This window comes from Leopardus geoffroyi, chromosome B2 (assembly GCF_018350155.1).
Source record: "Leopardus geoffroyi isolate Oge1 chromosome B2, O.geoffroyi_Oge1_pat1.0, whole genome shotgun sequence".
In the NCBI taxonomy this organism is placed as follows: domain Eukaryota; kingdom Metazoa; phylum Chordata; class Mammalia; order Carnivora; family Felidae; genus Leopardus; species Leopardus geoffroyi.
The window spans coordinates 22,757,530-22,781,412 of NC_059332.1; the positions used below are offsets into that span (position 1 = coordinate 22,757,530).

At 46.0% G+C, this 23,883-nt stretch overlaps 1 protein-coding gene across 3 annotated transcripts in view; it reads right to left on the reverse strand.

Moving 5' to 3' along the window:
- The window catches only part of FARS2 (phenylalanyl-tRNA synthetase 2, mitochondrial), a 623,580-nt gene that overhangs the window by 56,845 nt on the left and 542,852 nt on the right, over nucleotides 1-23,883 (reverse strand). The window contains exon 9 of one of the 3 annotated variants that reach the window (XM_045497530.1): nucleotides 1,733-1,981. The exons of the other annotated variants lie outside the window; for them this stretch is intronic. Coding sequence (XP_045353486.1) covers nucleotides 1,945-1,981 — 37 coding nt within the window. The 3' untranslated portion in view covers nucleotides 1,733-1,944. Of the gene's footprint in view, nucleotides 1-1,732; nucleotides 1,982-23,883 lie in introns of those variants that run through there. 3 annotated transcript variants of the gene reach the window in all.

A 23,883-nucleotide genomic window follows, 5' to 3' on the forward strand; every position in this document is an offset into this window, starting at 1 on the left:
TCACTGGATTTGGTTTGAAATTTTAACACAGATGCCTGCGGTTGCAGGTGCCAGGTGGCCGTTCCCAGGGTCAGGATAATCCTCCAAGAACCTTGTATAATTTGGGGAAGGGGGCGCAGTATAACCAACTCCTTCGGGACTGTTCCAACCACACCTCCCATGGTGCACGCCTCCTTCTCAGAGACATACTCCACCCTGCTCCAGGCCCCTGGCTGATGTTCATTCTCTAGTTTGGGAACAGAGTAAAATGACAGCTGCCACATCGAGGTCCCTCTTCTCCCAGCTGGGTCCATTGCCAGGGTACCTGCCTCTCCTCCTGCCCCTTCACTGAGTCTCTAGGCCATTTGCCGCAAGAGTCAAAATCCCACCTGGTGTCTACTACGCTCACCTCGCCACCTCCAGGGCAGCTGGAGAAAGTGTCACCTACATGGCCAGGTGCTGCTTGGCAGGTAGAGGTTGTTAATGCTGGGGGACTCAACCTGTAAAAGAGACACATCCCATCTCACTGAGAGATGACAGAACACTTCAACAAGTACGTCTTCTTTCTGAGGACATAGGGACTTGCAAGGGAGCTAATGTAGTGGAGTCTATTTTGAGAAACTGGGGGAGGGGGAAGGGAGTGGGCTTCCAGGGTCTGCCTCTTTTACTCTCCCCCCTTTAAACAAGTTGGCAACGATTGTGCTTCATGCTGTAGGGGGAGCGTGCAGAGGAACTCCCTTCTGATTTTTATTATTTTGTAGGAAACCCTAATTACTTGGGGAAAGGGAATTCAGAGCACCCTGAAGAAATGCAAAGGAAGAAAGAACCACGCAGGATTAAAAGAAATGCCCTTGGCACATCTGCCATTGACAAAGCCAGGCGTGCATCTCAGAGAGGAGAATAAACCCCAGAAAGGGAAGAGCCACAGTGGGTATCCAGCCCGATAGGCCCATAGGGAGACGCACGGGGTTTCTTTGCCCCTGGCATGGCACAGGACCAGCAGCAGCCAGATGCTGTCCATGGTCCTGTCCACAGCAGCCTGGGCGTGCAGGCCCCCGGGTGCCAGACAGACACCCCTGGGCCAGTCAGCATTCTGCTCAACCCTGAAGCCGGGGAGGGGAGAGGCCCCGGGAACAAGCCCAGTTACACTTTTCAGCTGCCTGAGTGGAGATTCAGAATTAGGAATGCATCATAGAAAATGTGACGTGATATATATTTTTGCACACTCAGGCTGTGGGCCACAAGTCACATTTGCCACACCTTGTTAAGTGGTGAATCCTGTCATTCTGTGTGTCATTAGTCCAGAGCCATAACTAAGGCTGTGGCTGGTTTGTGGCTGCAAGATGCAGACAAGTCACCTGGGGGAAAGCAGCAGAGCCCCGAATTCCCATCCTGCAAACTCACACCCAAGGACCAGTAGTGAGCCACCTAGAGATCCAGCTCTCAGGCTCTGCGAGGCTTTTCAGGCTGTGAAAAGCCAGTGAGGACGTGGAAAATCCAGTGAGGAGCAGGGTGGTAGAGGCTCTAGAGCTTTCTGTGGACAGCCGGGAGCAACATATTCTCAGGCCCTGAGAATCCCCACAAGTAATGAGTCGGGCAGCAGTGGGGTCTTGGGGGGGATCGGGCATGTGTGTTTGAGACGCTTCAGTTTCTCCATGACCATGATAATCATACTATTATGCCTCCAGTGTGTTTCCTGTTGGGACCCCTGTGAGTCCGTGTGGCAGGGACATTTGAAACTCCACAGGGTGAATGTATTTAGATGCAATGGAACACTCTGGTGGTTCTATTTTATTAAAGAAAAATGGAAATAAATTCACCTCAGAGGAAAGATCAAACCATGAAGTCATACAGAAAAAGGAACGGACCAGAAGGTTCTCTGCGTTGTGCTTGGCGCTGGTTCTTCGGGTTAACAGACTGTCTTTTAAAGCCACTGGCTTTTTTCTCTCTTTTTTTGAACTAATTCTATCCAACCATCCAGCACAGATTCAGAACTGTTAACCTGGAAAAGGGGGGACATGTGGAGGTCGCCTTGGTAACTAGCGCCTGTGCAGTCTGTAGCTCCTGCCCCTGGCAGATCGGAACAGAGCGCGTCTGAATTGATCTTGCTGCTCAGCTCTTGCCCTCTTTGCCTGGAGGCATCAAGCAAGGTTTAGAAAGATGAGCACCAAACACCCCCATGTTCAGAGGACCATCTCTGCCTGGCGACACAGCCCCTGCTTCTCCCTCAGGATTTCAACTTCGCTCATTAGTGTCGGTGGCAAATCTGCCTTTTTTCCCCTATGTTATTCTCAAGTCTCTGTTTAGATCATCAGAAATACTTTTTTGATGTAAAATAGTACCCTTTGACCCAGAATCTAGTGAAATGAACTAATCCACAAGATGGAAAAGGCTGTATGCCTGAAGATGTTCACTGCAGCATTTTTTATAAGAGTGACAGATAGCAACTTACATATACAGAATAGGAGGGGGATTATATACCTTGTAGTATATATATGAGAAATATGCAATTATGCAGTCAACAAATTATAACTATGTGGCAACAGAATAAAATACATCTCACAATCCTAAACTTGAAAAGACTACAACATTATACATTAGTTGGTTACATATATATATATATATATGCACAGGACAAAGGACTAGAAAAGAATGCACAAGAGTATTTGTTGTTGTTTTAGATGGGTGACTTCAGGCATGATTTCCCCTCTCTTTTGTAATTAATAAAATGAATAGCATTCTTAACTTCTCCAAATATAAACCAATATCATAGTTGTTTTAAAAGGCCTCTCACCAGTTTTTTTTTTTTTTTTAAACTAAACCTGTTAGGTATGGGGCCAAGGAAGTCAAGAAAGATTAAAAGCTGAACTTCTTCAAATTTGCAAGAAGATCTCTTTTCACCTGAGCAATAAATCTGTTATTCTCCTTATTCCTGTTTTGTTTATGTTTTTTTTAAGGCAAAATGCTTATTTTTCTTATCTATTCATTTTATTTAATGCTGTCTCTCATGCTACCTTTGGACCTCTATTGTCACATCAATGATGGCCCCTGTTTCCTCAACTGCAGGCTCCAAAAACCATTGCATGTTAAGACAGAAGGGATGTTAGAATTCATTTCCCTAGTGTTCCTCAAACTGGGGTCAATTGTGGGTGGAGAGAGAGAGGACCCTGTTTTCACTTTCTCAGTTTACTCTGCGTTGATCACTATATAATATGCTATAAGCATATTTATTCTATAAGCATAAAGCATTTCTATTTAGTTTTATGTTATACATATTTAAGTGTTATTACAATAGAAATATTTTCAGTCAACACTAGGGAGCATGAATATTTTCTTTCTTTTTTTCTTTATGAGGGGCAAGTCCTCATTAAGCCTTCCCCTGTCTTCAAGTGATAAGGACCCTGAGTGCAAGGGAGGAGAATAACTGGGTCCTGTTCCCTCTGGAATGGGGACACTATGACCTGTTCAGTGCTTAACTATCCCATGCAGGGTTTAGAAGTGCCAGCTGGTATTGGCCTATCAGACTCTACATCACAGGTCTGAGAGCTCAGTGAGGGTTGTGGCTTTATAGTGATGGAATTTCCATAACCAGCCTAGACCTCTGCTCTGACCTCTAGATTTACCTACTGGGCTACACACCTGACATCTCTTCTTGGACATCTTAAACTTGACACAGGTCAAACAGAACACTTAGTCCTTCCCACTGACAAGGATCCCCTCCTTTACCAAATTGTAGTTAGGCTCCTCTGAACTTTCTTCTCAACTTCCTTGGCCTTGGCTGGTTGCCCTTGGTTTGTGAGCCCAGAATAGCAAGAAGTCTTCCAACCCATTCAGCAAGAATTCTACCCTTGACACCTAATCAAGTTCCTCTTAATAATTTTCCACAAACTGACCCCCTTGCCCTGCCTATCAGATGTAAATCACCAGTTACCCTATTGTATTGGAGTTGAATTTTACCCCTCTCCACCATTGCAATAGTCTTGAATAAAGTTCCCCTGCTGGTTTAAGTCTGTCAGGTACAGTTTCTCTTGGACACCTCCCATACTCCCCAAACATGTATACTTCTGGTTTTCTCTACCAGCCACCCAGCTGCTTGAGCCATGAAACCCAGGGGCCATCCCTGATGCCACCCCTCCCCCTGTTCTTTGCATCCAAGCAATCCATCTTGAATCCCTTCTCTCTCCCTCTCTCTCTCCCTCTCTCCCTACCCTAGTCCCAGGTACTATGATCTCCAGCCTATACACCTGAAACCTCTAGCTGGTCTCCCAATTCTAGTTTGGCCCCCTGAAATCCATTCTATACAAGGCAGCAAAAGCAAACTTCTTATAGGATAAATGAGATCATGGCTCTCTCCTGCTCAGACCTTTGAAGAGCTTTTCATTTCTCTGAGATTGGAAGCCAGGCTCCTCACCTGACTACAAAGCATTATGAGATTGGCCCAAGCCCCCTTTCTTGGCCTCATCTGATTGTTATATATTTATGTGTCTGCTTATCTGTCTTTGTGTTTCCTTCCCACTAGAATGTAAGTGCTGTGAGGGTAGAGCCATGTCATTCTTGTTTGCTGTCATCTTTACATACCTATGACCATGCCTGGCTTGTGTTCACTCTCAACCACAATTTGTTAAATTACCTAATTTAACCTTGGGTTGAAATTGACTTTCAGAGAACCCCTTTAGTCACCTATTCCACATGACACTCATGTACAAACCAAGAGCCTAGTCTTCCTGATGGGTCCCAGGGTCTTGTCTGCTCCAAACAGCTCCTGTATGTCCACCTTGCCACAGCCAAATGCAGGCTGGTTTGTAGCAGAGAAACACATATCTTTTATGTTAGCCTGAAAGTAGGACTGAATGTCCTTATATTCTGTGTCACAAAGTGGGAAGGGGGGGGGGTCACATGACATTGACATTGTGTGGGCTGTGGGCAGGTTATCTTGTTCCATAGTCCACTGTAAACCATGAGTTCTGAGAACTTGAAATGCATCCAAAGTGGAGCACCTGGATGGCTCAGTCAGTTGAGCATCTGACTCTTGGTTTCAGCTCAGATCAAGATCTCATAGTTCGTGAGTTCGAGGCCCACATCGGGCTCGGTGCTGACAGTGTGGATCCTGCTTAGGATTCTCTCCTCCCTCTCTCTCTGCCCCTATCCCTACTTCTCTCTCTTAAATAAATAAACTTAAAAAATGATTCTTAAAAAGAAAGAAATGCATCCAAAGTGATATTTGAAGAATTTTATATATCTTCAGTCCAACTGCAAAGAATTTCTATATTTTATTTCCATTGAAAAAGGTCAGTAGGAATAAAATTAAGCATAAAAAATTCTTTTTTTTTCCCAGCTTGTAACTAAAAGGCTTTGCAGGTAGGCAATAGATTTTGCTGAAAGTGGTTGTTTTATGGATGTCTGGTCTCTGGGATCCCCTGCTCATCTCTGGGATTCCCTAGCATACCCCACCAGAAGTGGGGAGAGATATCCTCAAGAAATTCTCATGGCTTCAAAGCATGGCCTTGCTCTTTTCAGGTTAAACAGTTTCAAATGTGGTTACATCAGGCTTATTCAACAGATAACAGGGCAGAGGGGACAAGGGCTGGGTGAGGTCTTTGAATAGGCGAAGTCCTTGGGTAGTTGTGTGCACAACTGGTCTACACAACTAGCAGGGGTATGGGTGCTGACATGCATGGGGGGCAGACAAGGCACTGGGAGCTTGAAGATACTCTCCTCCTTGTTTCCATGGTCCAAGTTAATTGGGAATTGAGGTTAGGTCCCAAGTGCATGTAGGGGGAAGGGGGTGTTGGAGGCTTCAGGAGAGACAAGGTATGAAATGACTATGTAGGATAGGGAAGAATGCTGACTGACAATGTGTAGTAGAATCTGGCAGTGCTGAGGGGTGCATGAGGTCTATGGTCATGAATTTCGAGTGATGCTTGTCTGTACTGGTTGGCCTTTTCTTCCAGGAACAGAAAGTTGTTTGGGCGTATGTACAGAGTAGGTGGAGAGATGCCGACGAGCAGGCGAGGGGTTTTGCCAGGCAAGTGTGATGCAGACAGGGAGGGCAGCCAAGTTATAAATATTTGTCAGTGAGTGATTAAAATAATGGAATATGGGGTGTTTCCACTGTAAGTTTTTTTTTATGCCATTCGATTAGTTACCATGTCTATAATTGCTAATATTTTTTAATTAGAAAAGAAAAGAGTAAAGTAGATGTCAGTCAGATTAAGAACGAGTCAGTCCAGGGAGGTATGTACTGAGGCGATCTCCAGTCCAACCTCCACTTCTGTCAGGTGCTGGTCCCATTTCTCTCTTCCTTGGGGTACAAGTATCACCGACACAAGGATTGAGGGGCCCACTCTAGGGTCTCCTGGGCCTCTGAATGGGTTTATTGCAAGAGTGTATGTGGCTCTCTAGGGCCTGGATCCCACTCTTCTTAAGATCAAGTCCACTCCTCACTCTTTCTGAAGTAAAATATGAGTCAATACACCAAAGGTAGGAGGCTCAGGAGACTTTCTGTCAGGGACTGAATTGTATCCCCCCCCCCAAATTAATATGAATCCTAACCTTTAATACCTCAGCTGACCGTATGTGGAGATAGGGTCTCTAAAGAGGTAATGAAGGTAAAATGAGGTCATTGGGATGGGCCCTAATCCAATCTGACTGGTGTCTTCATAAGAAGAGGGGGTCAGAATGCTGACACATACCCACACTGAGGGAAGATTGTGTGAAGACACAGGGAGAAGACGACCATATACAAGCCAGGGAGAGAGGCCTCAGAAGGAACCAACCAGCCTCCAGAACTCTTATTTTAGCCACCCAGTCTATGGTACTCTGTCCTAGCCACCTGTGAAAACTAATATACCATCCAAACTAGGTGGATTGTCTTCTAGAAGATTACTAAACTATGTCAAATATTTCAAAACTGTTTTTATGAAATACAAGCTGAAATGTTTCAGCAGTGTCTCCTCCTTTGCACACTTAGATGTAAGTGAATTACTGGCCCATGTCTTTGTAAGTTTAAGCATACGGCATCCAGTTTATTTCATATGTGTTTACTTTTGTCTCACTGAATTCTTTCATTATTTACATTAAGTCCCAAAATGAGCTCTTCATCTAATGTTAAGGAAAGATTAAAATCATTTCATCAGGTAAGTAAATAAGTAAATCAGATGAAACCCCACTGAAATTGGAAGTCATCATGTTGGGGTCAAGTTTGTCCCATTCAGAGTGATAGTATACATATGGAATGGCATAAACGAGATGTATTACTGTGTGTGTGTGTGTGTGTGTGTGTGTGTGTGTACTGATGTATAAACTCTGGAAAGATTTAAAAAAAAAAAACCCAACTATGTGAACATGCTGGAGAGTGGATAGAAACAGGCAGAAACTGGAAGGGCACTGCCTCTGGGTAGAATGGGCATTTGTCTGGCTCTCAGCAGGACACTTCCCTATTGGCAGGCAGAATAGCTGGAGCTGAGGCAGAAAACCCAGTCTTATTGCCTACTCCCTCAGAGCAGGGAGAAGGGCTGCCTGAGCTGCTAGAAAACAAAGGGAGAAATGCCAGACAGGAGGAAGTCGGTGAGGGGAACCCTGACATCTGCATATAAACTGCTTCCAGGTCCATGGCTGTCCTCTGAACTGAGCTTGCATGGAAAAGAATCCAGAGAACCTGGGAGGAGGAGGCGTGGAGTATAAGGTGGGGGCGGGGAAGGGCGGGCGTAAAGGAGAAGACAGGATGGTGCAGCCAATGTGGAAAACAGTATGGAGGTTCCTCAAAAAATTGAAAATAGAACTACTGTATCATCCGGTAATTCCACTACTGGGTACCTCCCCCAAAGACTGTGAAAATACTAATCTGAAAAGTTATATGCACCCCCATGTTTATTGCAGCATTATTTTTACCACAGCCAAATTATGGAAACAGCCCAAGTGTCTATCAATAGATGAATGGATGAAGAAGTGTGGTATATGATACACACACACACACACACACACACACACACACACACACAGAAATATATACACAATGGAATATTATTCAGCCATAAAAAGAATGAAATCTTGCCATTTGCAATGACATGGATAGAGGGTATAATGCTAAGTCAATCAGAGAAAGACAAATACTGTATGATTTCACATAAAGGTGGAATTTAAGAAATAAAACCAACTAACAAAGAAAAAAAGAGACAAACCAAAAAAATAGACTCTTAACTGTAGAAAACAAACTGGATGAAATAGGTTAAGGGGATTAAGAGTACATTTCCCGGGGTGGGGGAGAAGGAAAAAAAAAAAAAGAATACATTTCCCATGATGAGCACTGAATGATGTACAGAATTGTTGAATCAATATATTATACACTAAACTCAGTATACATTGTATGTTAACTATACTGTAATTAAAGTTTTTAAAAAAGAAGACTTAGGAGATGTCAAAAGTTGAGCTCTTGGGGAGCATGTTCTTCCAACTACAGTGGAATTAATCTAGAAACCAACATTTTGAAAATCCCCAAATAGCTTCAATGGACCTTATTGGCACAATTGATGAATTTTGAATATGGACAGAAGATTAGGCAATAATATTTATCCATGTGGAATTTCCAGATTTGTACAATTAGGCTGTGGTTATACAAAAGATGGTCCCTGTTCTTGAGAAATATCTGCTGGATATTTATAGCAAGACGGAACCGTATGGGGGAGAGAGGATGATAAAGCCAATGGGATCCATGGGAACAAGTAGTAAATCTGAGGAAAGGTATACAGGAGTTCCTTGTACTATTTTTTGCAACTTTTATGGAAGTTTAAAATTATATCAATAGAAAAACATTTAAAAACCTAATTCTGATCCTATCCATCTCTTTTGCTTCCATTTCCCTCTTGAAAAGTCTGTATTAGAGATCTGAGGCAAGACTTTCCATCACATGTGTTGTTTCTTCCCTACTTGAGCGGGGAATCGGCAAGGTTGGGACTGTGCCCAAACAGCAGGCAAGGGTTTTGTCTCCCAGCATCTGGTTGCCCTCAGCCGGCCCCACTTCCAGGCACCAGATCACTGTTATTTGGCTTTTAAGTAGCCAGGCCCCTGTGTTCAACTGCAAAGCTAATCACAGAAAGCCAGCAGCAGGGATTAGTGTCCACTAGATAAATGACCAGCAGCTATTGTCATATTGTTCAAAGGGTAGAAACCTCTAGATAGGAAAGGTGAAGAACAATTGTGTCTGAATAATGAATTTGTGGGTGGTGGGTATGAGAGAGTATTCAGAGAAGGATGAAGAGGGAAGGGAAAGGTTGCTTTAGCCCGTATCTCACAGGAGGGAAGAAAGGAGGGCCAGCATTTCTGGCGCATTCCCCACACGCCAGGCTCTATATGCTCTGTTGCGTCTGAAGTAGACAAGAACTCTGTGCACTTGTCCTTCTGAACCACCTTTCACTGCTTTCCCATGTCTGGGATAAGTTCCCCCTGTTGTGTCTATGTGGCCTGACTGGTCCCACAACAGAATGTGAGGATGGCAGAACCTACCTCAGTCTTCCTTGCAGTGTCATGGGGCCTGTGACCCAGTCCCCCAGTCAGATGCACCAGCCTGGAGTCTCAGGGACCCGAGGCCAGAGTGGCTGCAGGAGACAGAGACCCTGGGCAAAAGGGCAGTGTCTGTGCGGTGGTGGCTCCCACACTCTTTGCCTTTCACCCAGCACCTCCCCCCACCCCTGCCACACCTCTGATGTACTCTTTTTTTATTGTGGTAAAATACACACAATATAAAGTTTACTATCAAAACCATTTTTTTTTTTGAGAAAAAGAGAGAAAGAAAGAGAGAGAGTTCATAAGCAGAGTAAGAGCAGAGGGAGAGAGAATCTTAAGCAGACCCCATGCCCAGCGAGGATCTCACAAACGTGAGGTCATGACCTGAACCAAAATCAAGAGTCAGACACTTAACCAACTGAGCCACCCAAGCACCCAAAACCATTTTCAATTGTAGTGGCATCAAGCACTTTCTCGGTGTTATACAACCATTACCACCATTTAGTTCTAAAATTTCTTTATCGCCTCTGATGGAAACCCTATACCCATTAAGCAATTTCTTTCCACTCCTCACCTGTCCACACTCTAGCCCCTGGCAACCGCTAATCTGAATTCTGTCCCTATGGATCTGCCCATTGGATACTTCACATGAATGGAATCGTTATGGGATTTTTCGTGTCTGGCTTCTGTCAATAAACACAATGTTTCCAGGGTTCACCCATGTTGTAGCATGTTATCAGAACTTCATTCCTTTTTATGGCTGAATAATATTCTGCTGTATGTTTGTTTATTCATTCATCCACTGATAGACATTTAGATTGTTTCTAACTTTTGGCTGTTGTGAGTAGAGCTGTTGTGAATAGTCATGTAGAAGTGTTTGAACACCTGTGTTCAGTTCTTTGGGGTTTATACCCAGGAATGGAATTGCTGGGTCATATGGTTTTAACTTACAGGGGAGCAGTCCCACTTTTTCCCTCAGCATCTTTTTAATACCCCCTTTTTCCCCTCCTTGATATGAACATGTTTTTTTTTTTTTTTTCTGCTGCTTGTTACTAAGAACTCTGACTAATGCCTCATTCCCATCTCACTGATGGGAAAACTGAGGCTCAGGGAGATTGAGTCATCTGTCCAGGCTCCTGGCTGGTAGGTGCTTGATCCAGGCCACAAACCCTGTAACAGTGTAGTGGCAAGACTCTGGGACAATGAGATTCCCTTTGTGTCTTACTTCCTGCATGATATGGTGCAGTGGTTCCCACTAGGGGGTCCCTGGAGGCCAGGGTCTCCATGATTTAGTGGCAGGAGTCTAGGAGCTGTTCTGAATATTTCACAAAGCTTAATGGAAAACTCCACATTCCCACAATGAGGCTATCAGGCTAAAATGTCAAGTTTCTTTGCTTTTGGAAGGAATTAAATCAACCTAGGGTGGTAATAAGGGTTATCTCCTGCTGATCAGCAGACTCTGGCTGGCAGTTATGTATATTTTTGATTAATTTAAAAATGGGAAAATGAATAAATTATTACTTGATAAATGCAGTTGTTTGGTAGATAAAAATCTCTTAAAACATGGGGTCCTGGGGGGAAAAAAGTAACAAATGAGTTTCTTGGTAGTAAAAAAAAAATGGTGAAAGCATTGGCCTGGTAGGAAGACGTCTGAAGCTAGGCCTGTAGCTCTGGGTTTGGCCTCCGTTGTACCACCAACAGTCAGGCCTCATGGAAGTGACGGAATCTATGAAGACTTCAGTTTCCAACTCTCTACCGTAAGGAGCGGCTTGCTGTGCTACCGTGGTTCTGACCTTGACAAGGAATGAGGCAATGAAGAGTGAGAGAGTTCATTTCTTCTAGGTGCCACAGCATGGTCTGGCCTCCCAAAGAAGCCAGACATGGAGCTCAGCTTCCCCCAGGATCTCAGTGTGGTCAGAGACAATAGATCCAGCAGAGAAAACCTGCAGGCAAAGGACACCACCGTCTCTCTCCAGACCCCTCCCCTGCAGTATCCTCCCCACTGTTCTCAACCCAAGGACTTTATCTCTCTTTCCCATCTCCCTTCTATGTCAACCCTCTCCACCCCTCTGCTGTGTTCCACGGGGATCGCTGCCTGGCTCCTTGTGGCCATGCCCCACCTGCTTCCCTGGCCATCTTCCCAGGTCATGGATGTGTTTTCTTGCTCTTAGCCTGCAGTCATGTCACCAGAGCTCTCCAGTGCATCTCTCACCATCCTTCTTAAAACCACGGCCCTCCAAAGGCAAGGAAATTAAAAGCAAAAATGAACTATTGGGAGCTCATCAAGATAAAAAGCTTCTGCACTGCAAAGGAAACAATCAACAAACCTAAAAGGCAACCAACGGAATGGGGGAAGATATTTGCAAATGACATAACAGACAAAGGGCTAGTACCCAAAAGCTATAAAAAACTCATCAAACTCCACACCTGAGAAACAAATAATCCAGTGATGAAATGGGCAGAAAACATGAATAGACACTTCTCTAAAGAAGACATCCGGATGGCCAACAGACATATGAGAAGATGCTCAACATCACTCCTCATCAGGGAAATACAAATCAAAACCACACTCAGATACCACCTCACGCCAGTCAGAGTGGCTAAAATGAACAAATCAGGAGGCTATTGATGCTGGAGAGGATGTGGAGAAACGGGAACCCTCTTGCACTGTTGGTGGGAATGCAAACTGGTGCAGCCACTCTGGAAAACAGTGTGGAGGTTCCTCAAAAAATTAAAAATATATCTACCCTATGACCCAGCAATCGCACTGCTAGGAATCTACCCAAGGGATACAGGAGTGCTGATGCATAGGGGCACATGTACCCCAATGTTTATACCAGCACTTTCAATAATAGCCAAATTATGGAGAGAGCCTAAATGTCCATCAACAGATGAATGGATAAAGAAGATGTGGTTTATATACACAATGGAATACTACTTGGCAATGAGAAAGAATGAAATCTGGCCATTTGCAGCAACGTGGATGGAACTGGAGGGTATTATGCTAAGTGAAATAAGTCGGTCAGAGAAAGACAGATACCATATGTTTTCACTCATATGTGGATCTTGAGAAACTTAACAGAAGTCCATGGGGGCAGGGAAGGGGGGAAAAAGTTACAAACAGAGAGGGAGGGAGGCAAACCATAAGAGACTCTTAAATACAGAGAACAAACTGAGGGTTGATGGGGGGTGGGGAAGAGGGGAAAGTGGGTGATGGGCATTGAGGAGGGCACTTGTTGGGATGAGCATTGGGTGTTGTATGGAAGCCAATTTGACAATAAAATATATTTTTAAAAAAACCTGGGGCCCTGCCACCAAAAGCCACATGAAGCCCCCCACCTGGGCCCAGCTCCTTCCCACCTCCAAGCCTTTGGATCAACCACAATTGCAATCTCGACATTAAACCTCAGAAAGTGACCAAGGGTTTAGCATTTTGATTTCTGGTGATATGCAGTCCCTGACAACAAATACGGTAAGCCCCTGTGAATCAGAACACTGGTTTCTCTGTGGTTTTGAACAAGTTCTTCCACTTTATCTCCATACTGAATGCTCTCATCACTGGAAAGAATATTTGCCATCTACCTCACCATGAGTTATGGACATAAATAAATGAACATTTGTAAAGAGCTTAAAAGCGCTAGAAGAAAAGGCATGGGCTGTGAGTAAACACACTTCATAAAGCGTCAGCTCTGGAGGGCCATCTTTCATGTCATGAATACTGATGTCCTTGACTGATTAATCCACAAAGGGATATTGGCCACCCTCACTGACAAACACCCTGGCAGAAAGGTCATGAGGGGTGAGCCCTGTGGGAAGTGGAGTTGTTAGTTGAGTGGCTTTGGTATCTAGCACACCCAGGCTGCCCTCCACAGCCTCATCCTGCCTGGACTAGCCTCTACACACTCTGTTCAGTTTGGACTCCAAGTTTCAGCTTAACTAGTCCCTGTAGTTTCTGACTGCCAAGTAGCTGCATGACATTGGGCCAGTCTGGGAGACACTGTTGGCTTCCTATAAAATAATATTCCCCATTCCACTTATTTTTTCTGGCAGAGCCTTTTTCCTACAACAGAGGCTGGAAATGCTAGATATTTCCTTTCCCACTTGCCTTGAGATGCTGGAGTGTGGGCATGTGAACTAATCCTGGCTGATGAGGTTTGAAGGAAGGCTAAGAAATACTTTCTCTATGATAAAAATAAATTTGTGAAGAGAAACTAAGATGCTTTGCCATCTTCATTCTTACTTTTGGAGGTTGTATGGAGACATGTTTGTTGATGCACTTGCAGCCATATTGCAACCATGAGGGGAAGACATGGTCCACATGCTGCAGTTGGTAGAGCACAAAGATGAGAAGAGCCTGAGGTCTCAGTGACAGCATCAGAGCACTGAATCAGCTGTCTCCTGCAGGCTTCTCGTTCTCTGAGATAATTGTGTAAGCCAGTCTAGATTGGGTATTCTGATATCTGATAGTTGAAATCATCCATATAATACAGCAAGTCATTTTACTTCTCTGGGTCTCAGCAATTCATCTCTAAAATGGGGCTACTGGACAAATGATCACTAAGGGTTCTTTGGATCTAGATTTTCCTGGATACCTCCAAGTGCCATATTTTCTCCCCCAGAAACTTCCCAGACCTCACAATCCCTTCAGTTGGGATTGTGGTCCTCTCTGAAACTACACCCAGATTTCCTTTCTTTTTTTTTTTTTTTTTTCTTTCTTTCTTTCTTTCTTTCTTTCTTTCTTTCTTTCTTCTTTCTTTCTTTCTTTCTTCTTTCTTTCTTTCTTTTTCTTTCTTTCTCTTTCTTTCTTTCTTTCTTTCTTTCTTTCTTCTTTCTTTCTTTCTTTTCTTCTTTTTCTTTCTGTGCCTGCTTACCAGCTCCAATGCTAGCTGCTTTTCCATGCAATGTGTCATTTAATCCTTATGACAATTTCACATCTCATCCTACAGCTGTGGGTCTGTGAAGCTAAGTAAGAGGCATTGTGCTCAAGGATCCCACATTTCAACTTGCATCTGCCTGATTCCAAAGCCCAAGCTCCTAACCACCTTGGTGAACTGTCTGTGTTATCTTCATTATCTTGAGAATGAGCTTTAAGTGACCCTATTAAACAGTATTTTTCAAGCCCTGAGGCCCCCACACAGCATTAAACTCCAGGAATTAGACTCCGTCCCAAGTGGAGTCACTGGCAAACACCATTCAGAGCCTTCTGGGGGTGGGGGTGGGGGGGGCTGGCCCAGCAAACACAGGTAACCTGGGGCCTGGGCCCTGACTGGAATAGCACAGCGTAACTACATCAGAGCCAGCCAGCCCCGAGGTGTGATGCAGGAAGGCCAACACTGCTTAGCATCCCCTCCTCTGGGTTCTGGGGGGGCTTGTCCGAGAAGCTCAATGAGCTGTTTCTCCCCGTGCTATTAAGAGGCTCTGCTGCCTGTGCCCAGCCTGGACATGAGGTGATTAATGGGCAGTGACAGGAGAATTAGTGGCTGCCCTCACCAGGGAGTGGCAATTTGCCAGGTGCTATTTTCCTCATCAAAGGGGGTGAGCAGGTGAGCAGGCCAGTGTCCTTCCATCTGGCCGGGGCTGTGGCTGCATTCCCATCATCCAAAGCTGAGTTAATCCAGGCCAGAGCTGCGTTCTCTAGGAGGGCTGAGCAGGGGGGGAGAGGGCAGCAAGGGGATTGGGGAGGAAGGAAGAGGAGAGGAGGGAGGGAGGAGACAAAGAAAAAGAAGGAAGAGAAGCAGGGGTGGAGGAAAGTGGGGACAGAGTTCTGTCCAGCTGCCTGAAGGGAATGGTTTGCAGGGAGGAGCAAATGGAACTAGGATTAAAGATATTACTTGTGATGCCTTGAATGCCTCTGAAACAGTCAGAACACCCTCTGCTTAGGCAGACCTGGGGGAGTAAGTGGTCACTGGCACTGGTTGGGGCCACAGTGAAAGCGCCCTCCTAGAGCCACACCCAACTACCTGCCACCAGGGGCTGGAGCAGGAGGCAGATTCTCAGATTCTTGTCACCCCCTTCCCAGTGCAGGGCGGACTCCTGGAGGATCCAGAAGACTCACCTAGTGTGTGAAAAGCATTTGAGACTCGCTCTTCCTCTTGTCACAGGCAGTCCACGGCCCCTCTGTCTCTCACACCCTGACAGCCTCAGGCACCAAGGTCACTGCCAGGTAGCACCCGCGGCCTTGGCACTCTCTGTGTGAACAGGCCCTCCTTCTCTGGCTCATTTCAGGGCTATCTGGCTGGAGCACCCCCATGTGTTCTGGTCCCTGAGGCCCACATACTGGCCCTCAAGTCAGCTATCCTCTCTGTTTCCCTGAAGGGGCCCATGAGATGCTCCTTCAAGGCCAGAGAAACCCAGTGTCTCTTGGGAAAGTGAGACTTGAAGGCCTCTCTCCACCTAAACACACCACAGCTCCAGCTTCCCAGCTCACTCCCAGGCAGATTCCATGAGGAGGGGCAACTGTGAGGTGACCCTCTTTTCAGAGTCCTAATGAGAAGGAGGGCTGGTCCCTCTGGCTTGGGGCTTATATTAATTTCTTAGGGCTGCCCTAAGTACGTGCCACAGACTGGGGAGCTTAAACACCAGAAGTTCACTCTCTCACAGTTCCAGAGACCAGAAGTCCAAATTCAGGGTGTCAGCAGGGCTCTGTTGCCTCTGGAATCCTCTCTTGCCTCTTCCTGGTGACTGGTGGTTTATTGGCAATCTTTGGTGATCCTTGGCTTGGAGCTACATAACTCCAATCTCTGCCTGTATCATCACATGTCACATGGCGTTCCCTCTGTGTGCATCTCTGTCCTCATGTGGCCGTCTTCCTTCAGGGACACTGGGCCTTCTGAACCAGAGCTCACTCCAGGATGATCTCATCTTAACGAATTACATTGTCAAAGACCCTGTCTCCAAATAAGATCACACTGCAGTAAGTGGGGGTTAGGACTTCCACAGCTCTTTTTTGGGTAGATGCAGTTCAGCTCCTAACAGGGGACAAGGATCTGAGGGGTGGAATTTTCTTCCTCATTCTCTCTGCAGCCCGGTTAAGCCTTAATGATGAGCAGTTCAATCCTCTATGCTCTGGAAGGTGCTCATTGCTCTGGCCAAAAGCTTCTTTAGATCTAGTGCATGCCAATCATCAGGGATCTTATTAAATGCAGACTCTGATTGCATTCTGGGGAGGGGCCTGGGACTCTGCATTCCTAACAAGCTCTTGGGTGACGCTCACACTTCAGGAACACCACATCACACAGTAAGTAGCTGTCCCACTGAGCCATTCTGAGGAGGTCAAGTGCCAGCCCCTCCAGCCCTGGGGAGGGGTGGAAGGCTGCCAGGTCCATGTGCTAGAAGGCAGAAAGTAGAACACTCCATTTTAATCACCAGAAAACAGCATCCCTGGTAAGTGTGTGGTCGAATATGCTCCAAGTCTTGTGTGGGAGCTGCTGGCTGAATCCTCGGTGCGGCCAGATCCCAGGGAAGGAGTGGAAGACAGACTTGGCTGCCAGTTTCAGAGAAGGCACATCACATCCACATCAGTCTTAATTCAGGAAGATCCTTTTTTAAAATCTCTCTTGGGAAATACTTTAGGAATGGAATTGCTGGGTCATATGATAAATATATATTTATAACATTTTATTACTATTAAATGTCAATATTCTTAATGCTTTAAAAATAAGTTTTATTTATTATTATTTTTTTAATGCTTATTTATTTTTGAGAGGGGGGGGGGAGCAGGTGAGGGTCAGAGAGAGAGGGAGACAGAGGATCCAAAAGGGGCTCTGAGCTGATAGCAGAGAACCTGATGTAGGGTTCGAACTCACAAACTGTGAGATCATGACCTGAGCTGAAATCAAGAGTGGGACGCTTAACTGACTGAGCCACCCAGCCACCCCCAAAATATCAGTTTTATTGGGATTATAATTCACATACCTTGAAATTCACTCTTTCAAATCATACAATTCCGTGGACTTTAATACATTCATATGGTTGAGCATCCATCCCCCACAACCAGTTCCAGAACATTTTCTCAACATGGGCCTCAGAAAAATACTGCTACACCTGTAACAGCTCATTGTGCTAAAAGCTTCCCATGCCTTAGCTCACCTAACCTCCATCACAATGAGTATGATTAGTGCCCCCATTTGTAAAATGGGGAAACTGAGTCAGGAGGCTCAGGAACTCCTCAAGTTCACCCAGCCAGTCAGTGGCAGGGCCCCCTCTCACATCTGATATCTAAAGCATGCATCTTGACCCTTTGGTCAAGCCTTCAGGTCCTCCCAGCTTCTGACCCAGGGAGGGAGTACTGCTGACTATAGTCAGGCCTGGTGGCTTGAGGGCAGGAGGCAGAATGTCACGGGAGTCTGATTTCTCAATCCGGCCACAGTATGAACCTCCCCTAGGTGGGAGGGAGCTGCTCTGTGGATCCCGGAAGCCATCGGCAGCTGCTGGGCTTCACTGTGATGCCTGGGTGCTTCCCACCGGGTGGAAGATGGACACAGGACGTGCTTTGTTGTAAGCTTGATGCCCCAGCTGGAGCAGGGGAGTATGGCTACTGTCACCGTGCTGCTCTAGCTCAGAAGGACTTTGGGGAGAAGCTATATGGCTAAACCAGAGGCTCTATCAGCAACCCTTGGGGCCCCTCCTTCTCTTCTCTGTGCCATTGAGTCAGCCAGCCAGTCGTCCAACGTACCCCAGCTCCAAGGACAGCATTGAGGGCTCCATCATTCTCGCCTGTGTCCTGTGCGGGGTGGTCTTGCACCCTCGCTCCTCCACCTTCACCCGGTCTCCCCAGCATGTGCTGCCCCTCTCCTGGAGATGGTTGCACCACAAGGTGCACCCCCAGCGTCCTTTTGGACACTTCTCTACCCATGTCTTCCAGAATCCCTGCTTCCACACAGCTGAGCAGCTTTCTCTGCTTTGGAGTTGTAGCATTCATTTGGCTGTGAGAGCAGCTTGGTAATTTTTCTCTTTGTTACTGTACATACATAATTTACATGCAGTGAAAGGCACAGATCTTCAAGTGTATGGTTTGATGAGTTTTGACAAATGCATTTGTCCACGTAACTGCCCTCCTCTCAAGATGTAGAACGTTTCCATCACCTAAAAATGCCCCATGTGCCCCTTTCAGTCAATCACTTCCCAGGCCCAAGCAACCTCTGATCTATCTGCGTTTGCCACTGTAGATTAGTTCCGTCTGCTCGATCACTTCATAAATGTGTTTCCTGATGGCTAATAGGGCTGAGCATCTTTTCATCTTATTGGCCATTTATAAATCTTTTTGTGAAGTGTTTGTTCAAATATTCACTCATTCCGTTCAAAGGGTGTTTTGTTTTGTTTTGTTTTTTTAAATTACCATTGAATCGTAGGAACTGTTTGTGCATTCTGGATATAAATCCTTGTGAAATACAGGTTGCAAATATTTTCTCCCAATCTATGGTTTGCCTATTCATTTTCTTAATGATGTGTTTCAAAGAATAGAAGTTCTAAATCTTGAAAAAGTCCAATTTATCACTTTTTTCTTTACTAGTTTTTTCTGTGTCCTCTCTAAGAAATCTTTGTTTATCCAAGGTCACAAAGATAGTCCCTTATGTTTTTTTCCTGAAGCCTTACAAGTTATGGCTTTTGTATTTAGCTCTATGCTCCATCTCAAATTATTCTTTGTGTGAAGTGTGGAGTAGGGTCGAGATTCTTTTCTTTCTTTCTTATGCGGATAACCAGTAGTTACAGAACCATTTGTTGAAAAGACTTTCTTTTTTCCATGGAGTTGCTTCAGCACCCTAGTTATTTCTTATTAATAATAAAGTATAGATGACTTCAAATAATTCACTCTTTTTTAAAGTTTATTTGTTTTGAGAGAGACAGAGAGAGCGAGGGAGAGAGGGGCAGAGAGAAAGGGACAGAGAGAATGCCAAGCAAGCTCTGCACGGTTAGCACAGAGCCCAATGTGGGGCTCAAACTCACAAACCCTGAGATCATGACCTGAGCCGAAACCAAGAGTTGGAAGATTGAGCCACCCACCCAGACACCCCAAATAATTCACTCTTGATAGGTGAAAAGATGTTAAAAATAGACTTTAAAGTTTTCCCTGTAAAATGGCAAGTCCACACATTGTCTTCCAAAATCCTTTCTTGACTGGGAAAGACGAGGTGCTGCTGTCTGTCTGGCCAGCCATGACCTGTACACAGCCCCGGGTGCACCTTCACCCTGCCGAGGAATGGCCAGTAGCTGAGGGTGTGGCAGGGAACATGGGCTGGGAAGTGCTGCTTTAGGGTGTAGCACACTGATTCTCTTTCTGGATGGATCCTTATTGTGTAACCAGTCTCAAGTGGCCTCCTTGATTTCTGCTGTTAACTCAGTGTGGTCTGGCGTCCCCTCCATTGTTTGATTCTTGGTGAGAACACCAAGCCCTCTGTGAGGCTTGTGTCCACATTAGGCGTGCACACACACACACACACACACACCCTAGCCTTCATTTTGAGAGAGAAGGCTACAGGGGGGAGTTCCTTGTTTTATTGCTGCGGCTGCAGAGGGCAATGTGCTGTGATGGTGTTTTCATCCCTCTTCCGTGCGTGGCAGACATGTGGCAGACGTGGCATGGTGGAAGGCCATAGGCTTTTTAGTCTTACGGACACATGGCCTTAAATTCTAGCTCTATTACCCACTGACTAGAGAAGCCTGGTCCTGGCCTTGGGCTTGATGTGTTCAACCCCTAAGCAGACATACTGTGATTACTTTCAGAGTTGTTGTGAGGTTAACATGAAATACTTGAGAGTTTTATGCACAGCTTTCTTAGTGCTTGCTGAGCCATTCATTTCGTACTCTGCAGTAAGAAGGGCAAGGATTACCACCTTTGTTTTGGCGTGGAGGAAATTAAGCCTTAGGGATGCTAGATGACCCACCTGGAGCAGAGCTGGGTTTAGACCTGGGTCTCAGCCTCAGGCTTGGCCCTGTGCCCAGTGGAACATCCCTGCACCGCTCCCCTCCTGAGAATGGCCACAGGGCTCAGGGATGGGAGGAAAAAAGTACCAGTAATTTGTTTTCTCTTGACTGCTTTCAAAGCAGTAAGGCATTTCTGGGTACAGAAGCCACCCAGAAATCTCAGAGTCAACACGACCTTGAGTAATTGCTGAGGTCAGGAATAACCACATTTCCTCCCTATCCCGGTGCTGGGACACTTTCCTGAGAGCACCGATTGCCCTTACAGGGTCCTAGATTGCTCAGTTTTGGTTCTCCCCTGTCACTCAGGAGCTGACCTTTTCGACTCTGAAAGTGACCTTGAATCTGACTTTCTGTCCAGAAGCAGCGATGGCTACATGTATAAATCTATTGAAGGTTTTGAGCATCAGAAGATAAAAAGCAGCTTCTAGTGGTTTTGACATAGAACCCAAAGCTGGCCCCCAGAGCCTACATCAGATGACCTAGCATCTCACTGAGAGGTCCTGTGGCTTGTCTGTAGCTTCTGTCACTATCCTGAAACTTGAAGCTCCTGCAGGTGATGTCTCCACCACTATGTGGTCCATTACCTCTTCTGTGGTCCAGAATGAACTCCCAGCCCTGACTACTGTTGTCTCAGTGCCTGGGCAGGTGCACAGGGAGGAGTGGGAGGCAATGTTAAGAGTACAGGCCGGGGGGTCAGAAGGACCTTCTCCAGTGCTGCTGGTTTCGTAACATTTCCCTGTGCACCTTAATCTCGCACCTGGAAATGAGAAGATAATGGGACCAGCTCTAGGGGCTTGTGAGGTTTGAATAAGAGGAGGCATATAAACTCCATGAGGGCTGGACTTGGTCTCTCTTTCTATGACTCCATGGCTCCATCAGTTGTGTAGAACAGCGGTCCCCACTCTAAACAGCTGAATGAAGGTGGAGTACTGTGCCTGAAACACCACGATATTAGCCGCATCAATGTCACTGTCATGTGACGCTTCCACTACCAGGCAAATACTTATGTGGCCTACAGATGGGTGGAGGCAGATGGCCCTGGCTCGTAGCCTGTAAGTGCTGAGTGACAGTAGTCACTGTGAAGACTGAAGGACTCCTAGCATGAGAATGGAGGACACAATGTGCCCACTGGGGTGTCTCAGTAAGTAGAGTCCACGTGTGGGCATTTGGAGGCTGCCGTAAATTTTTTGAGTTCACTCGCTTCCACTGATGCATGAAAATGAATTTAAAAAATAAAAGAACATCCAGTGTCAAAGGGTTTCCTTTTTCTTTTCTTGACTACTGGGCCACCAGCCAATGGCTGGGAGCACTGGGCCAGTGTTGTGGTGACTGGCTGGTTCCAGGAATGATAAGTCACAGGGTACAGCACAGGGGAATCAGTTCAGCACGGTGTCACTCATCCGGAAGAGGGAAAAGCAAGGAGGGGACAAAGGGGTAAATGGCTCCACCCTTGAGCTGCAGTTGGTCACAGAGTTTATCACCATGACCTTCAGAGTAGCCAGTGTCTGCTGACCTCTGGCTGCCTGGCATCTTGAGAGGCCTGTTGACATGGATAAGTGATGCATGGGCCTGAAGCATACTTGGCCTTCAACTCCAGGACATGGCTGCAACCCTAGCCTGAGCCTTCCTGCCTCTCACGTAAAGTCACGCTCAGGATGCCTGACTCAGTGTGGTGTTGTGGAAAACGGCTCCAGAAAGCCCAGTTCTGGGCACAGCTCTACAGTAACTAGTTATGCCCTCAGGGAAGCCATCTTGCCCCTCCGGACTCCAGGGTCCTCATGTGTAGACACTCAGTTAGGGGCAGATGTGGCTGCTCCCAGGAGCTGTTCTAGTTGCAATATTCCACGGTTCTACTGTTTCCCACCTGAATCATGATCAGAGCAGGTATCATTTACTGCTGGCTTGTTAGGTTCCAGGTTCTATGCCAAGTATAGCACATGAGAGGTCTCATTGGGTCCTCACAATCAACCTCTGTAGTAGGTGTTATTATTACTCCCATTTTATGAAGGAGGGAACCGAGCATTCTGGAGGGTCACAGTGACGGTGCTGGTGTTAGTCACCATGCTCTACGTTATACAGAATTGTCTGTTTTTGAATTGCAAGGTGCTGTTCGTCTTATGGATTAAATTACCTTTCCCATTGTTTCCTTTCTCATTACTTATTTTCCTATGGGAACCATGAAAAAAGTCAAGAGCTGGATGGGGCGGGTCTGCTTTAGTGTGAGTGTCAGCCCACTAGATTAGAAAGAGGGGGTCAGCACAATCTCATGCAGCGGGAGTTCTTAGAACAGAACAGAGACCCAAGGAGCAGGAGGGAGGCACCAACCAATGTCTGTGTAGGCAGAAGGTGCTAATTTGGAGGCAGCAGGCCTGAGTGTGAGGGTATTGTTCCTGGTCTAGTCCTGTGACATCTTTAGGCCTTAGTACCTCATTAGTAAAATGTTAGATAATGGATATACATTATAGAGTATTGAGAGGAAACATTCAGAAAAGTCCTCTGTGAACCTTCCTGAATGTCACTCCTACCCCAGGCCCGAGTATAAGGTTTGGCACAAGCACAGTATTGGACAAATATTTGTGGGCCATGGGGTGGCACCGTGATTTTCTGGGTGTTATCCACCTAACTTGGATTGTTACAGAATATTAATAAATGTCTAACTGGTCTTGGGGGAGAAGATGGCTCTCTGAAACACAGCCTAAGGCTAGTCAGAAACGGTCTGCTGGCAAATGCTCCTGAAGAAGATATTACTAATCATGGTGTGCATTCCACACAAGATCTATCCACTTTAGTAACTGCATCGAGGGGGCCTCAGGACCCTGGACAGCAGTTTGATGCCATGCATGGGTGCAGGAGTTGGGGGGCACTGCTCCCTTAATTCCCTTGAAAATCCAAAGGCAAAGTACAAATGAATAACACTGTAAAATGACATTAAGGCCCCTTTGGAGAGCAGCTGCCCACCCCCCCCATGCTGCTAGCCGATAATGGCCACCCCTCATCAAATATTTATTCCAGCCCTTGTGGTCGTCCATCAGCCTCCAGCATCATGCCAGGGATGGAATCTGATTATTAAAAATGGTCAGGAGCGAGGCAGGCAGACTACAAAGTGCTTGGGATGGAAAGGAGGGAACATCAAAGCCCCATATTCTTCCTTAAAGGTCGTCTCCGGAAGCAGAGGCCTCCTGTTAGGCAATCAAACTCGCAGGGATTCAAGGACCTGGCCCCTGCGTGCTTCCCAGCCTCTTGCTCCTTTCTTTTCTCGCCAGTGGGCCAGAAGGGAGTGAAGCCAGAGCCTGACTCTGAGCCACGGGTTTATGAAAAGCAAGAAATACGCTGCCCCATGCAGACATGTGACTGCCTTCACTTTTGAGGGGGGTCCTGGCATTTCATTAGTGCCCTGTTTGAAGCCTGCCCTTTGCAAAGCAGAAAATGAAGAGAAGAAAGTAAATACGGAGGCTGATTCAAACAATCTTCTGATATCTT